The sequence below is a fragment of the Mangifera indica genome, chromosome 7 (genome assembly GCF_011075055.1).
Source record: "Mangifera indica cultivar Alphonso chromosome 7, CATAS_Mindica_2.1, whole genome shotgun sequence".
Taxonomy (NCBI): Eukaryota; Viridiplantae; Streptophyta; class Magnoliopsida; order Sapindales; family Anacardiaceae; genus Mangifera; species Mangifera indica.
In genome coordinates, this window is record NC_058143.1 from 13,447,552 (window position 1) to 13,463,591 (window position 16,040).

Genomic DNA, 16,040 nt, shown 5'->3' on the forward strand with positions numbered 1-16,040 from the left:
AAAAAAAAGACAATTAACGACAAAAAAAAAACCATAAAAAAGAAGAAGAAAAATCCTAAAGTGAAAATGACAAATTTTCAAATTTTAAATTAAAAAAATTATTAAAATTTTAAATTAAAAATTAAAAATAAAATTTTCATTTTTTAAAATTTTTTATTAAATAACAATTTTATTTTAATTTTAACAAAAAAAATTTTAATAAAATTTAATTTACGAGGAAACTTTTAAGTTTTTAAAATTTGTCCAATATGAGTTTCAAATTATCTCTTACCATAGGTGGGAGTAAGTCTCTCGCCTCTCAGATATTTATATAAATTAATAGTGAAATTTTATTAATAAAACCCACAAGAGGTCCAAATTTCAAGCGCTAAAGACAAACAAAATTAAAGTCAAAAAAAGAAAAAAAAATCTAACCAAACAACACATAAATATAAAATAAAATTATACATACTGATTTTAAAAATATAAATAAATAAATAAATAAGCACATAATAACACAAATAAATAATCCCAATTTATATATTTAAAATAAATTTGCATAATATTATAAGCAAGGACAAAGGGTCTCTTAATTTGATGCCCCAATCAATTCAATTCTCTTTAAATTAGGGGAGAATTAGGAGATTAGAACAAACAAATCTGATGCGATCATCAGCATCTTGAACTGCTGCGTTTACCATTCGCTGTGTTGACACGTGCCCTCTTTGTGTCCGCTTGATCCACTTTAAAATCACAGCTGATAGTATCTCCATCTACCATCTCCACGAACATCCTCTGAAGGTCCTCAAAACTATCTCCCTGATTAAAACAAAATTAAAGTCCCAAGCCAGAAATAATGTAAATTTCAATTTACCATAATACCATCCAAAAAGGACACAAAAAGTGTCAAATCAAGGGGTATACCTCGTCTTTTACGCTGTTCATCATGGAGATCATCTCTTGCATGAAATCATAGAAGTCCTGTTTTGTAAAATTGGACAAATTCAAGGGCACAAAAGCAAAACACATCAGAAAAATCACACAAATATCATTAACCGACATCGTTTAGAACTAAAAACGGAGCTTAGAATAACAAAATTGTTAATACTTCGTCTTCATCTTCGTACAGCCCGGCATCGTAAATTGACCGTTTAGTCTCATCGGAAAGCACTGTTAAAACAAAAGGAACAATTAACGGCCGTCATAGTACCCAGTAATAGAAGCAATCACGGCGTCAATTAATCGAATTTTAATAAATTTACCAGAGTAAGCTTCCTGGATCCGCTGAAATCGCCGTTTCGCTTCTCCCGCCACCCCTGGATTCTTCGCAAACCTGTCCGGATGCCACTTCTTCAAATTCCACCACCGAAAATCAACAATTCAAATCTAAAAAATCAGAAAACTTGAAAATAAAACTCAATTCAAAATTGGAAGAACCATGGAGGCAAGAACTGTACCATGGCGAGTTTACGATAAGCGGACCGAATATCAGAGAAGGAGGCGTCCTTCCGGATGCCAAGAACGGAGTAGTAGCACGAAGATCCGGCTGTGGAACCTCCTCCTTCTCCATCCATTGTTTTATTTTTCGTTGTTGTGTGACAACCTGCCACCAAAGATCAAATCATAAAGAAACGAAACGAAAGTGAGAAGGAAGTTTAATTTTATAAAGAGAAAGGCTGGTTGGCTGGCTGCCTGCGAAGGACAAAATATCAAAAAATTGAATCTTTTTTAATAAATAATGTGTGTAGGGGGTCAAAAGAAAGAATTGATTGTTAAGAGAGAGAAAATATCTTGCGGGAGATATGCAGGAAGAAAGTTCGAGAGATTTTGGCCTGGTAAGCATTTCCAGAGTGAAGATATTTTACTTTAAGAATGTGTAATTGCCATCGAAGTTTTGATAAATCACGTTAGTTGCCATTTTATTTGGGCTGGCCCAAATGCATCAGATACAGTTTCCTGTAAACACATTAATGTAGGGAAGACTTTGTATTTGATGTCAATGAACATACAAGCAATTAAACATAAACAACCATCTTAGTTCGAATTAAAGATAAAATAATATATAATTATATATAATATTTCATCTATATATATAAATTATATATATATATATATATAATATATACACATAACATTACTCGTTACTTCAAACCCTCTCTTTTATAAAAAGGATTGTTTGTAGGATTAGATTTTAATCTAACTGAACTCAAACTCTATTTGATTATTATTAAAATAAGTTAGGCAAACCAAAAAATTCAATACTCAAACTTAGCTTGCAAGATCGGTTTTAGTAGGCTTAACGAGCTTGATGAGTTCAAACGATTGTGTTTAGAGCCTATGTGTTTCTGCATTCTTTTCAATAATTTAGAATTAAATTAAACTATAATAACTTATCTAATAAAATCAAACTATTTAAATATTATTATTTCAATCAAAATTCATCAAACAAAAAAAAAACAAAAGAAATAACAAAAAAATATGGAATTCTTCATCATTCAAAATGTGGAACATAAAGCTTTTTTTGTTGTTGTGGGGGTACGATATTTATAGCAACAAGTTATAACTATTGAATTTTCTATCAAAAAATTCTTCTTTTATTTTATATATTTTTTGGATCATTAATAATATATATATATTTTTTTTGTAGGCTTCTGGAAACAATGGAATACCATCTGATTTAACATCTACCATGACCTCTTTGGGGGATGCGCCTTCTAGCATGAAAGGTGGGACTAATCAAGAGTCAGTGAGAGGACATGGTCCTGACAATCAGCCTACTGTCTTTAACAACTATTTGTATCTGGGTTAGATATTGGGATGATCTTTTGTGTGAGTCTTGATCTTTTATAACAATGTTAAAGGTTGTTTAAATTGGGTTAGGTGTCTACAAAGTTGACTGTGTTGACACTTCAGTAAGAATCTTTATGTTAAGCTTTCGAATTTTTTAATATGCCACAATTAAGTATCGATATTATAGATGTTGACTTTGAACCTTTACACTAGAAGGACAGCGTCCCACCCAGCTTGAGAAATGAAAATTCGCAAGCTCAACCAAGCCACTCGGCTCAAAGCTTAAGCTCGAGCTTTTTTTTTAGTATATAAGGCTCGAGTCTGTTTATGTGTGATTTGTTTCGGGCTTGTTTAAACTATGTTTAAACTTAAATGAGCTTAATTTGAATCTATCCCTAATTATTATAAACACTCTTTTTAAAACTATCTTCAATTTTATTTATTTTGTTCTTGTGTCAAGTAAACAGTGTTTTAAACCTTCATAATCTTTTATACATTAACAAATAAAGAGATAATATATATTTAAAATGGTAATCTTATACATCATATCAGAATCATATTAACAACAATAAAATCCAGTGGAACGATTATCTTGACTTACTTGCTTTTCTCTACAAATAGGTTCTATCGTAGTTCTTTCTCTCTCAAGACTCGTGATTATTGGAACTTTTCTCACACTAGCGATTGGATGTCTAACCCTTTTCACTTGCTCACCCTCTCTTTGATTAGAGCACAAGAGGCAAAAAAATTTGAGTTTTGAGAGGGAAAATATATTTATATATATCTCACGAGAAAGCGAGAAAGCCTTGATTTCAAAGAAATAACTGAGGATAGATGGATTCTTTATAGATCTACTTCATCTATTTTAGGAAGAGACTTATCTTATCCTAAGTGTTGTTTATACATTCCTTTACTAAGGGTCCACCTTCTAAGATGTTTCACGACATGTGGTTTGTATGGGCATAATTTATCCCGATGATATACTTGTATAGTCGGAATTTGTGCATTGATATTTTATCAATTTTTAAAATGTTTTGTCATTCAACTTTTAGTTTACTTTTGGGAAAACTTTGAAGTAAAGTTATGTTCTTTCAATTGTGGTCACATACAAAGTTTTAAAAGTTCATTAAATTCATTTTGAATTCTAAATTAGGACAAATAAAAATAAACATAATAAAGGGTCAGAATACATGAAATTCCTATAATAGACATCCATACCTGATCTATGTTGTTGTTGATGTTGATACTTGTGACCATTGTTTAGTCTTATTGCAACAAATATGATAAAATGTTACTTTGATTCTACGTTGATATCATTAATGGACCATGCTATTCATAGAGAAAATTAAAGATTGAGCTCATAAAATTGACAACACATACTGTGGTCCAAGTGGGAGATCGTTAGATTTTTTTTCTATATTGAATCTATATATTAATAATGATATACATTGTATATTGTCAACGTATTTGGAAAATATCGGTAAAACCCATTTTGTTGTAATCAAATAGTGTAATAAAATTTTTTGACTTTAAACACATGTTAATAATGTTATTTGGAATGAGCTTTATAATGTGTACAAATTATATGTGTTACATTTTATTTTTTATGTTGTGCCACTATAAAATATATCACAGTACAATATAAATAAATTTGGGTTTTAGTTTAAACCCTAAAATTGAAAGATTTTTTGTACAAGTGAGTTTTAGGCGTGGAAGATGATAAATCGCGTGATTTTTCATTATTATAACTTCAAAGTATACCTTAAAAAACATATTTTCTTTATTGAATTGATACATAATCTTGGTTTTACAAATTTATATGTGTTCTATATTAAAACACCAATTTATCTGATACAATTTTTGTAAAATATTAACTTACCTGATACAGTAGTTATGAGTCTGACTTATCCATCTAACTAATACCGACAAGATTTCTAGTTAATAAAAAAATTATACTAATAGGATTCCTATATGGGTGAAAAATAGATTTTTCAAAGGGCAAAGGACTATTTTCCACCCAAAATTTAGCTTAATCTAAAAAATATACCCATGACAGATGAAAAACCCAAACATTTACTTATTCCTAAACTGTCGTTAAATTTTTTCATAAATATAAGGATAAAACTGTTATTTAACAATAATATTAAAATATATAATTTTATTTCATTTTTTCCCTTAAAATTTAAAAATTAACATTTAACTTTCATACCTGAACTTTGAAAAGTGACTTCTCATCTCCTAAATCTCTAATTTTTTCCTCACTTTTCCTCTGGCCACTAGCGACAGACGTGACTAGAGATTAAATGACGAATGTTATCTAGATCGAGATGACGCTTGTAGTCAGGTCCAGATTTAGATGATGACGAGTCATCTAGTCTAGACAACGATCATCATACTTGGACAATGGTCGTTGTTTAGAGGATGACCTTTGGATAAAGACTCTTTTGTCGTTAGTCAGCCGTCGCCAGAGAAAGTGGTTAGATTTCAGAGAGAAAAAATAAATTTTTGAAAACTTAGTTCATGGGGAAAAATATTAGTTTTCCAAATTAAAGGAGAAAAATAAGATAAAATTTTAATTATTTTAATATTACTGATAAAATTATAAATTTGCCCCTTAATCCTAACGGAAAATATATTGGTATGCCCTAACAAATTAAACTTTAAGTGGATATTTAGGTTTTTATCTCTCATAAATATATATTTGTCATTTCAACAAAGCTTGGGTTGCAAAATTGTCCTTTTCCTTTTTCAAATTTAAAGGATGATTATCGTACATCAATGTTTTGGGTGGGAATTGGCATTTCGTATAATATGTTTCAGCCCAAAGGACTATTCCCACCCAAGTTTTAGTGCAGTTTTAAACATCCACTTACAGGTTTCAAAAACTCAAATACTTACTTATCATCCAATCTTTTTAAAATTTTTTAGTTAATTATAAAAGTAAAACTATCATTTTATCATTGACATTAAAATTAATAAAATTACATCTAATTTCCCCCTTAGTTTAAAAAACTAACAATTTTTTCCAACCCAAAAGTTTAAAAACTTCAAAAATTTCCCTTAGTTTAAAGTCAAACCCCGGGGGGGGGGGGGGGGATTACAATTTTTCAAACTTTTGAGTGTGAAAAAATTGTTAGTTTTTTAAATTAAAAAGGAAAATGAGATGTAATTTTATTAATTTTAATATTAATGATAAAAAAACAGTTTTACTTTATAACTAACTAAAAAATTTATCAAGAATTGAATGATGGGTAGGTATATAGGTTTATAAAACCCTATGATGAGTGTTTGAAAATACACTAAAACTTGGGTGGGAATAAGTCTTTTGACCTATATTATATGTATTTTTGATAGAATGTTGCCAATAGACTGCTGGCCATAATCAAAGTAAGAACCTAAGATGTGCTTTCTGATGAAGACTTGTGAGGAATATTTTGTCAAAGAGCACATGCAACCACCATGCAAAATGTTGTGGGGTGCTCAACATTATAATAATCTAATTTAGCGAGAAATATTAGATTTGATTAGATAGTGATATGTCAACGACCCAATAATATAATTTTCATGTATCACTCACCACTATGTTTAAATCCATAATTTTCTTGGTCACCCATGTTCCATGGGGTCCAAAGTGAGAGTTTCCATTACTTGCATATCCCAGAGAATCTCAACAGGACAAAGTGTTAGTGAGATAATAGAATCTCATATACATAGATTGAGAAATTATGCTCAAAGATTGAGGAAGTTAACTCTTTGGGTGCATTTGTTTTGATAATATTTTATTATCAAAATTAAAAAATTATATATTATTTAAAAGATTATTGAGTATAAATTATTATTATATTTAATAAAATTTGATAAAAATCAATATATATAAATAATTATTATGTTTGAGTAAAAATAATAAAAAAATACTAATATATTATTTTATTTAAATACCCTTAAGTATAATTATTTAAAATTATTTTTTATGTAATTTATTATATTAATTAAAAATGAGGTTGTTGTCCTAAAAAATTAATAAATAAGGTATAATTATAATAAGATGAAAATTATTTTAACAATTTTTATATATCTAAGATTGAGGTTATAATGAAATTATCATTTGTATTATTTATCACATCATTATAAAGAGGTGTTTGGTTTGAAAAATATTTTATTATTAAAATTAGAGAATTATCTTAAAGATAGACTATCTTCAGGATTATTGGGTATAAATTATTATTATATTTGATAAAATTTGATAAACTTGATAGGTAAAAATAATTATTATGTTTGGTTAAGGGTAATAAAAGAATATTAGTATATTATTTTACTTAAATATTTTTGGGTATAATTATTGTAAAATATTTTTTTATGTTATTTATTATATTAATTAAAAATGATAGTATTTTTATCCTTACAAAATTAATAAATAAAGATATAATTATAATAAAACAATAAAATAAAGATTATCTTGATAATTTTTTAATACCTAAGATAGAAATAGTAATCACATTACCCCTTATATTAATACCACATCACCAATGGTATCAAAATTTTTTATTACTTATAAATCAAACAAAGTAATATAAATAATAAAAAGATAGGTTATGACAGTAATTTTTAATATCTCCTAACTAAATGCATCCTAAATAATAAAAAAATTATCCGAATTTTTTATTATTTTAAATTAAATAATATAACATAAATAAATAAAAAGATTTATATTTTTTTATCCCAACCAATCCCCCTTGTTCTACTTGATTTTGGGTTCATAGAGGCAGAAATTCTTCCTTTGTTGAAAAATTTCAAACTTGCGGCCAAAATTTTGATGGGAACAAGGAGAATTGGCACTAAGCACAAGTGATAAAGACAAGTTTTGGCTTAAAAATGCATAAATGTTTTACTCTGAAATAAGTTACTGATTTTGATATTCTCTATGCAATTCTATTGGTTTTTGGGAGCCTTCGAATGCAAGAAGACTGAAGACCGGGCAGAACAAAGGGCAGGTTACGTTATTTAATTCCCAAGAGTTAAAATATATGCACACATAACATAAGAATAGATGGGAATCCATTAAACCCTCAATGTTTTGGAATTTGTATTAAATCCCTCTTAGGACTAGTTTTCATGATAGGACCCTATCCTCCATGGAGATGGTTTTCGTTCGTAAAGTTAATTGATATATCAAATTTTAAACTTATGTCTTTTTTATTGTTTTGATGTCTCACGTATGTCATTCAAACTACTTGTAGATATAAACTTTTTCAGCATTACAGTTTACTTATTCTTTTCTCATTTTTTAACCCTTCTCTTGTTACTTTTTTTCTTACCATTTCTTTTTTGTGAGGCTTGAAAATAAAAATGACTTTTAATAGTTGTCATCGGGTTGGAAATGACCTCTAACAAATGAAACAAAGTTTGAAAATGGCCTTTCGCAATCACATTGAGGTAGATTTAGCCTCCATTGATATAGCCAATGGTTGAATCTAGGTTTTTGAAGGGTAAAATAGTCTTTTCAAGTATATCAAAGAGATGATGTAATGGGTTTAGAGTCAACTCCTCAAAACTATTGGGGTGCTCCAAATTTAAAAACACTCAGGGTTTTATTAAATTATTTATTATTATTTTTTTCTCACCTAGGAGAAAGAGTATTATTATGAAGTAGTTCAAGATGGCAAGTGGCAACATGTAGTTGCAGAAGAAGTTGGTAACATAATGACAAAATTATGACGCATTACAAAAGGCTACAGATTCAAAACAAGAAGAAGAGCCTCAATGGTCGATACAATTTGATACACATTTCAGAGCTGGGCCACCTTTTATTAACTTGTAGTGGCACTTTCTAGTTGCCAGACTTTTGAGTGCACCTTCACTCTTTGTACCCTTGTGTCTTCTACATGGCCTCCTCTTGACTTCATTCCCCACTAGAAGAAAGATAAGGGGAGTTGTGAAGGGGTAGCTTGAGTAATTACGTAGCAATTCAATGCGTAAGAAAATATGTATTCAAATCTTCGTATACATAATGTAGTTGGTTTAATTTAAATGATAGTCTTACAAAAAAAAAATATATATAAAAAGAATTATTTTCACATAAGGTTTGTTGTATTTTTAAATTGATAATTTTTAAATATTAAAAACTCAAATACCTATTTATAGAGTATTAAAATTAATAGAATCACTTAATTTTTAAAGATAAAATTATTATTTAATCAATAATATATTAAAAATAATAAAACTATTCATTTTCTCTATCAGCTTAGAAAAATAACAATTTTTCTTTAAGATTAAATTTTAAAAAATTATATTTTTTCTCTTAGGGTTTCAATATTTTCTTTCTTCGGTGACCGAACTCTAGTTGAGACTGTCTTTATCTTATACTTCTCTGTTTGTCATTGATGATGAAGGCTAATGACAGATGAAGAAACCCTAACGCATGAGGAATCAAAGACAATGAATTGAAGAAGCTGACAACAAATTGAAACCCTTGGATGATAGAGTGCATGACAGGGCACTAATTCGATAGAATTGTACCTTCTTTCTCTTCATCCAAAGCCGAATTGACGAAAGCACCTCTAATTTCTCATTGTCTTGAGTTGATTTGACAACTCGGAGTTCTTCACTTTTTCATCTTCAATTCATCGTGTGTCGAGGTTTCTTTATCCATCATCGACCTTTATTGTAGGTGACAGAGGGAGAAGGATGCGATTAAGATAGTCTCAATTGGAGTCTGGTCACTGAAGAAAGAAGAAAAAAATTGAAACCCTGGATGAAAAATGTAACTTTTTTATAATTTAATCGTAAGAAGAAATTATTAATTTTCTAAATTTCGAAGAAAAATAGATAATTTTAACTGTTTTAGTTAATTTTATTATTCATTAATAAATGTTTAAATTTTTAATATTTAATCCAATATTTATTTAGAAATATAATAAATTTTAGATGAGAATAAATCCATCGGTATATATATATATAAAATATTTGTCTATTACTTGGTGACAACTCCTAATCTAATTTGTTGGAGCAAGGAGAAATCGGAGACCCGCATTGTTGGGTCCCAAATAGATTTCATAGTATTTCTGTGTAGAATAAACTTAAATTTTCACATGACATGAGCATCAGGCTCGTTCAAATTATTAACCGCAATGCGATGCACAGAGTTTGTGCTTTGTGTTTCTACTCTCTTTGATTTTATTGCTCAAAATCAGGCCAAACATTTCTGACTGCTGTCGTCATTGTGTGTCCTGAGTCCTGACACCCCACTGAACTTTTCTACTTCATTTTCTAGCGGCCCCGTTTACTTCACCCTAATTTCTCTCTCAATATCTCAGCTAATGTTAATCGTATCACCTCTCTTTACCGCTTTCGTTAGCAAATTTTTATTCTTTTTTAAAAAATCCCAATATTTTTAAGAAAAAAAATCCAATCTTTACTCAGAAGTTACGACAAAGGAAACTGCTTTGCAGGAGTTAGTCAATGGGTTTTCTGTGGTTGTAATGAAGTATGGTGAGATTGGTTGACATGCTTTGAAGTTTGTCTCCTTTGGTCTCTTAGACCATACCCATTTGGACTTTGTGGGTTTTATGTTCTCCCATTGTGTTTAATTTGGTGGATTTGCTGCTTTTATGGAAGGCAGAGAAGCAGCTTGAAGTCGGCAAAGTGGGATTTTGCTTTCGCGTTTAAAGGATTTTGGGTTGGATTTTACTTAATATGATTTTATTTTCACGATTTTTTTCTGAATTGATTGCTGCTGTTTGAAGATCCTCTCTTTTAATTGCAATTTTTGTTCCTTTACTTTATTGTGTTTCCTTATTTTGTAAATGTGAGATTAAGAATACCAAGGATATGATTTGGATGTTAAGTAGTTCTTTAATTTTGTGGGTTTTTGTTAAGTTTTTCTCTAGCTGGATGAGCGAAAGAAGGTTAAGCTGGGCATGGTTTTGGTTTAAGTCTGTGCTGTTCATTTATCACATTTACAGCTTGAATTCTTTTGATTTTATGAATGAAAGTATGATGAATTTTTGTCTATATTATATTCTGAATTTCTTATTTTAATCACTTATTATTTTTCCATGTTGCTGTTATTTTGGCCGGTAGATGAAATAATGGAGGTTGAGAAAAAACGTTTAAAGGGGAGCTTTCTTCACTTGTTTGATTGGAATGGAAAATCTCGGAAGAAACTCTTCTCAAATAATCTTGATTTAGATGGTACATTTTTGTGCTTTTAGCAATTACTACCACTTTTATATCAGTCTATATGGCATCCTTTTTATCTTTTTTCTTATATTGTAGATGAACCAAAGAACGGAAAAGAAAATGTTGGGAAGATGGCTAAGTCCTTGCTTCATGTGGTGGGAATTTCTCTTCTTTTGCCATCTTGATATTTTTTTTCATTGTTTGTTTTTCTGACTGTCTTGCATTTTGAGTAAGGTTAATGGTTTGTATTTAATTCTTTTGTTTCCCCGTGTTTGCAGATAGAGATTGACGAGAGTAGAGCAAGTTCAAGTAATAAGGCCAGTAGTGATTGTAATTGTGCTTCATCAGTGACTAGTGATGAAGGATATGGGTCTAGAGCCCCTGGAGTAGTTGCTAGACTTATGGGTTTGGATTCATTGCCAACATCTAATGTTCCTGAGCCTTTTTCTACTCCATATTCTGATGCACGCGCTCTCAGAGCATCTCATTATAATAGGAATATCTCCAACTTGTGGAGTGAAAATCACTCAGTGGAATATATCAAAGTTCCTAATAAAGAGTGGTTTAGACAGAATAATGTTGATTCAAGGGTGCTCAAAAGGCAGAGCCGACCAATTGAGAGATTTCAAACTGAAATGCTGCCACCAAAATCAGCTAAATCAATTCCAATCACCCACCATAAGCTTCTGTCTCCTATCAAGAGTCCTGGGTTCATCCCAACAAAAAATACTGCCTACGTTATGGAGGCTGCTGCGAAAATAATTGAGGCAAGTCCACAGGCAACTACCAAGGATAAAAGACCACAGCTTGTTCCATCAGTTCCCTTGGGAATTTGGGATTTGAAAGAGAAAATTGAAGGTGCACAGACAGTGTCGAGACCTCAAAAATCTAATGAGTCAGTTTCTGCAAGGTATACAAAAGGACAGCATATTCATCAGAGCTATGGTGGATCAGTGTATCCTGCCGTCAAGGCACCAGTGCATGTGGAAAAAAGAAATCCTGAGAACACAAAGAAAAAGGAAAATTTTGTTTCAGTTACAACGCAAGCAAAGGTCAGTGTTCAGAGAAAAGAGGGATCATCCTCCAGTAGTAATAGGAGTTCTACCAACCAGAAGGAAAAAATGGATGTGAAAGCAAACCAATTTGTTAAGAGCCAGCCAGATACCCGAAGGACAGCACAGAATCAAACTTCTGGGAAGAGGACTACCAATGTGCTTAAGCAGAATAATCAGAAGCAGAATTATACATCGAATAATGACACTTCAACTTCAAAGACTTCTGTTCTCAATCATCAAGGCAGAAAAGTTAAGTCCACAAGTGGTACTATTGGGCCAAAAAGGGCTGTAAATAGGGTGGTTACCAATGCCGAAACTGGTTCCAGAAAGACAGGCTTAACAACCAATAATGCTGGAAATGACCTTTCATCATCTAAAGTAAAGAATCTATGTCAAAGGAAACAATCTGCAATTGTGAATACTCAGTCTGAAGAAAGTAGTGTTGATAATGAATTGAACAAGAAAGATGAAAGCTCTGTAAAATGTACTGTGGAAGTTGAAGCATCCACGAACTGGGGTGCAGATAATAGAAATAAAGGAATAGATGTTGTTTCATTTACATTTTCATCTCCTATAAGATCCACGGGTGACTCTCAGTCCTCCAGTCAAGTAATGGAGAGGAATTGCAGCTTCAATATTGATTCTTTTGCCAACAATAACAAGAAATTCTTAAAAAATTCAACAGTTTTTTCTCCTGGGTTTAATGGAAGTGCTGGTGATGCTTTGAGTGTTCTTGTAGAGCAAAAACTCAGGGAATTAACAAGCAAGATTGAGTCGTCTCACAGTAATATGATCCAAGAGTGTACTACTGGTAGTACTGCTTCCAATTTACAAGATTCAATGACCACACTTGATGCAATAAGCACAAAATCACCCCAACATGGCAAGAGGGTTCAACTTGTTCTTCATAAAGATACATTTGATGACCTAGACAACTCCTCTTGCTCTTCAATCAACCCTGAAGCACTTAGCATCAACCAGAAGTGGCAGGTATGTCTCCTTGGATTGTAGTAACTGTCACTGAACCTTGCTTTATATTTACTCTTTGTCATTTATATTTCCCAGCAGCAGGGTTTTTCCATGATAAAGTGACAGATGAAGGTATTCCAGTGCATAAACACTTATGTTTGATCTTAAACGGATGAATTGATTTGGAACACCTTCACTTTGTCAAAAATATAAAGAAAAAGCCTTGGTGGATATCTACACTAGACCAAACAACTCAACTTAATTCAATTAAGCTGTAACTTAAACTTAATAATGTTGTTACCGTAGCAATTACTGTCCATCACTGTATGAGTTAAAGTTTGATGCCTATCTTACGATTCTGACTATTGTATGTATGTGAGAAGGTGCCATTATGGCCAGTTAATATGACTTAACTGGCTAAGTTGTGTGCTTTCATGTTTAAGTACTAACTTGCTTATTGTTGATAGCTTCATGTTCTACAGATTTTGGCTTTGAATGTTTAGTTGTTTAGTCCTTAATTGCTTACGTTGCCATATGGCTGTAGAGGCAGAAATCTGAGTTCCTGTCAACATATATGCAACTGAGAATTTTTTACTCTACTCTGTGCAATCTATGGTTCCCTGGATAAGTCACAATGTCTTCTGTATATTTTCTTTATTATCATCTATACATAATATAAGAACAACCTAACTATATTCTAAAGTAATTTAGACTTTTAGCTGAGATATCAAACCTTGGTCCCTATGGAGTTTTGGCTTGCTGGCTGTGCTCTCGATGTTTTAATTTGAGAAGCAGCATGATTTAGATAATTAGTTTTATATAACAGACATATCCTGAAGTACTATGCATTACATCATTCAATCTCTCTTGAACAGTACATGGGGTCTGAAGAAACAGAAATGCATAGCAGTAGCAGCAACAAAGATGATGCTGGAACAGAAGATTGTCAAAGTTCTAGCACCATGTCAAGTCTTGAACCCTCAGTAACTAGTATGAGCTGCTCAGATAGCAGAAACGGTACAGACGGTAAAATTATGGTCTTACCTCTATTGATGTTTTAGCACTAGTTATATGCATGCGAAGTTAATATAAGTTTAGAATTTCGTATAGAAAAGAATTAACCATGAGGTTTTGAAGATAAATAGGTAACTGGTGCTCATCAAGTTAAGAATTATTTGGATTAATTCATATATTTTACATATTAGGGATCTATTTTGCTACATTAGATTTGAACGTCAATAATGTAACATATGAAGTTAATACAAGTATTATGTAAATTGTTTCTCAGCGCCTAAGTGCAACTGCAAGATCTATCGAAAGATTTTTAACTGAATTATCTACTTTTCTTTTCAGAAAGCAGGCACTTTCTGTTGGCACAAGATCAAGCAGAATTCAGTTTGTTCCCTACTAATTTATCTGTTCTTATGGATGAGGAGACAGAGTTATCTGACTCTACATCTTCTATATTGGTTGGGAACATAGGCAAAGGATATATGAGTAGATCATTCAGTTTTATAGATTCTGCGGAATCAAGCAGCTGGGAACTTGAATACTTGAGGGAAATGCTTGACAATACGGACCTAATGGTTCATGAGTTTGCATTGGGTCAGACTGACCAAGTCATAGCATCAAATCTTTTAAATCATTTGGAGAATCAGAAAAACAAATTGGGAAGCAACGGGGACGAGTACAGCAAACTTGGACGAAAAGTTCTGTTTGATTATGTTAGTGAATGTCTCAATTACAAAGGCCAACAATTTTTTTTCAGAAGCTGCAAGGGATGGTCTAAATGTGTAACACTCTTTCAAAGGAAGGATTGGTTGGCAGAAGAATTGTACAAGGGGATACGAGGTTGGAATAACATGAGAGATTTAATGGTTGATGAACTTATCGACAAGGACATGAGCTCACAATATGGCAAATGGGTTGATTTTGAAATAGAAGCATTTGAAGAGGGTACAGAGATGGCAAATAGTATATTAACTTCTTTGGTCGATGAACTGGTTTCCGATTTTTTGGTCTTCTAAAGCCCTTCTTTGAGGTATATTTTCCTTTCGCCAAATATTAGTGTATTTATATGACTTGTTACTTGGTGAACAGTTCCCTTTCCTTTTCGGAGGAAAGAAAATGTATCATTTAGAAAGAGTCCATTGATATTCTTGTATGTTTTCATTCACGTTACAAAGCTGTCGCATTTGAGAACTTTACAGGGGTAATCACTGAACCTACAAGATTTTTGCAACACATTACTTTCCACATTGCAAATTTCCTGTACGATGCTATTGTATGTTGTTATGCGGTATAAAATAGCAGTTCGAGGTCAGTCCTTTAGATGCAGTAATTTCAAATCCGAAGATCTTACTACAGCTATCAAAGATAAAGTCAGTTTGATTCTTATACCACTACGGTTGTTAGTAAAGACAACAGCCTTTGCATAAACTAAAATGTTGTAAATATAAGTATAAATTGATCCATTTAAATTAAAAATCATCCATTAAGTTTGGAGAGGTAGAGGGAGAATTTGAGGGAGGTCTATTCCCTCTAAAAACAGTCTATAAAGGATAAAAAATGAGAGGAAAAAAAAGTGAACCATTGCATAATTATTGTACTAAGCCACAAAAATAATGAGTGTATTGTGGATGTAGTATTCTAACCATGGGGTCGAACCATGTCAAAATCTTAGTGCTTGGGTTTAAATCCGATTAAATTGATTGATTGAGTCATTTTGATTGAGATTAAACCCAGTTTAGATTAAAAGTTAAATCAAAATAGACTATGATACAACTATTAAAACTTTGAGACTTAAACCTATCATCTCGTCTATTATGTTGCCATCAAATAAAAAATATTTCTATGCAAAAACCAATTTATATTATATATTTAATAACTAATTATATAAAATTATTTTTAATATTTATTTAAATAATTGATCCGTTCGATTTATTGATATCAAATTGATGTCCTATCCAACTTTGAAAGCATTGGCTTTAAGAGTTTAGACTTAAATTTGATATTATATTATTAAATTATTATTTCCTCTAAAATTTGAGCTACTAAGTATCCAAAAAT

At 31.2% G+C, this 16,040-nt stretch overlaps 2 protein-coding genes across 3 annotated transcripts; one reads left to right on the top strand and one right to left on the bottom strand.

Moving 5' to 3' along the window:
- Window positions 1-492: 492 nt before the first annotated feature.
- Window positions 493-1,784, bottom strand: LOC123220889 (chaperone protein DnaJ-like). Its single transcript, XM_044643487.1, has 5 exons — window positions 1,437-1,784; window positions 1,242-1,329; window positions 1,088-1,149; window positions 904-960; window positions 493-798 (listed from the first exon to the last, which is right to left on the bottom strand). The coding sequence occupies exons 1-5, from the start codon at window positions 1,551-1,553 to the stop codon at window positions 652-654; spliced, it is 471 nt and encodes a 156-aa protein (XP_044499422.1). The 5' UTR covers window positions 1,554-1,784; the 3' UTR covers window positions 493-651.
- Window positions 1,785-9,791: 8,007 nt separating this feature from the next.
- LOC123220172 lies at window positions 9,792-15,215 on the top strand. 2 transcript variants are annotated; one of them, XM_044642211.1, is made up of 6 exons: window positions 9,792-10,444; window positions 10,849-10,959; window positions 11,044-11,102; window positions 11,226-12,992; window positions 13,847-13,988; window positions 14,325-15,215. In XM_044642211.1, the coding sequence occupies exons 2-6, from the start codon at window positions 10,857-10,859 to the stop codon at window positions 14,996-14,998; spliced, it is 2,745 nt and encodes a 914-aa protein (XP_044498146.1). In that variant the 5' UTR covers window positions 9,792-10,444; window positions 10,849-10,856; the 3' UTR covers window positions 14,999-15,215. The 2 variants fall into 2 exon arrangements, with proteins under 2 accessions (XP_044498146.1, XP_044498145.1); XM_044642210.1 differs by having other exon boundaries at window positions 9,794-10,444; window positions 13,847-13,997.
- Window positions 15,216-16,040: the final 825 nt, after the last annotated feature.

What these genes read in the sequence shown, in the direction of transcription:
- LOC123220889 (XM_044643487.1), bottom strand. Translation starts at nt 1,553, where the DNA reads ATGGATGGAGAAGGAGGAGGTTCCACAGCCGGATCTTCGTGCTACTAC. An exon ending in TGTACGAAGATGAAGACGAA is followed by an intron (nt 961 to 1,087) that starts GTATTAACAATT and finishes TTTACAAAACAG; the next exon opens with GACTTCTATGATTTCATGCA. An exon ending in TGAACAGCGTAAAAGACGAG is followed by an intron (nt 799 to 903) that starts GTATACCCCTTG and finishes TGTTTTAATCAG; the next exon opens with GGAGATAGTTTTGAGGACCT.
- LOC123220172 (XM_044642210.1), top strand. Translation starts at nt 10,857, where the DNA reads ATGGAGGTTGAGAAAAAACGTTTAAAGGGGAGCTTTCTTCACTTGTTT. An exon ending in CTAAGTCCTTGCTTCATGTG is followed by an intron (nt 11,103 to 11,225) that starts GTGGGAATTTCT and finishes CCGTGTTTGCAG; the next exon opens with ATAGAGATTGACGAGAGTAG. An exon ending in GCATCAACCAGAAGTGGCAG is followed by an intron (nt 12,993 to 13,846) that starts GTATGTCTCCTT and finishes TCTCTTGAACAG; the next exon opens with TACATGGGGTCTGAAGAAAC.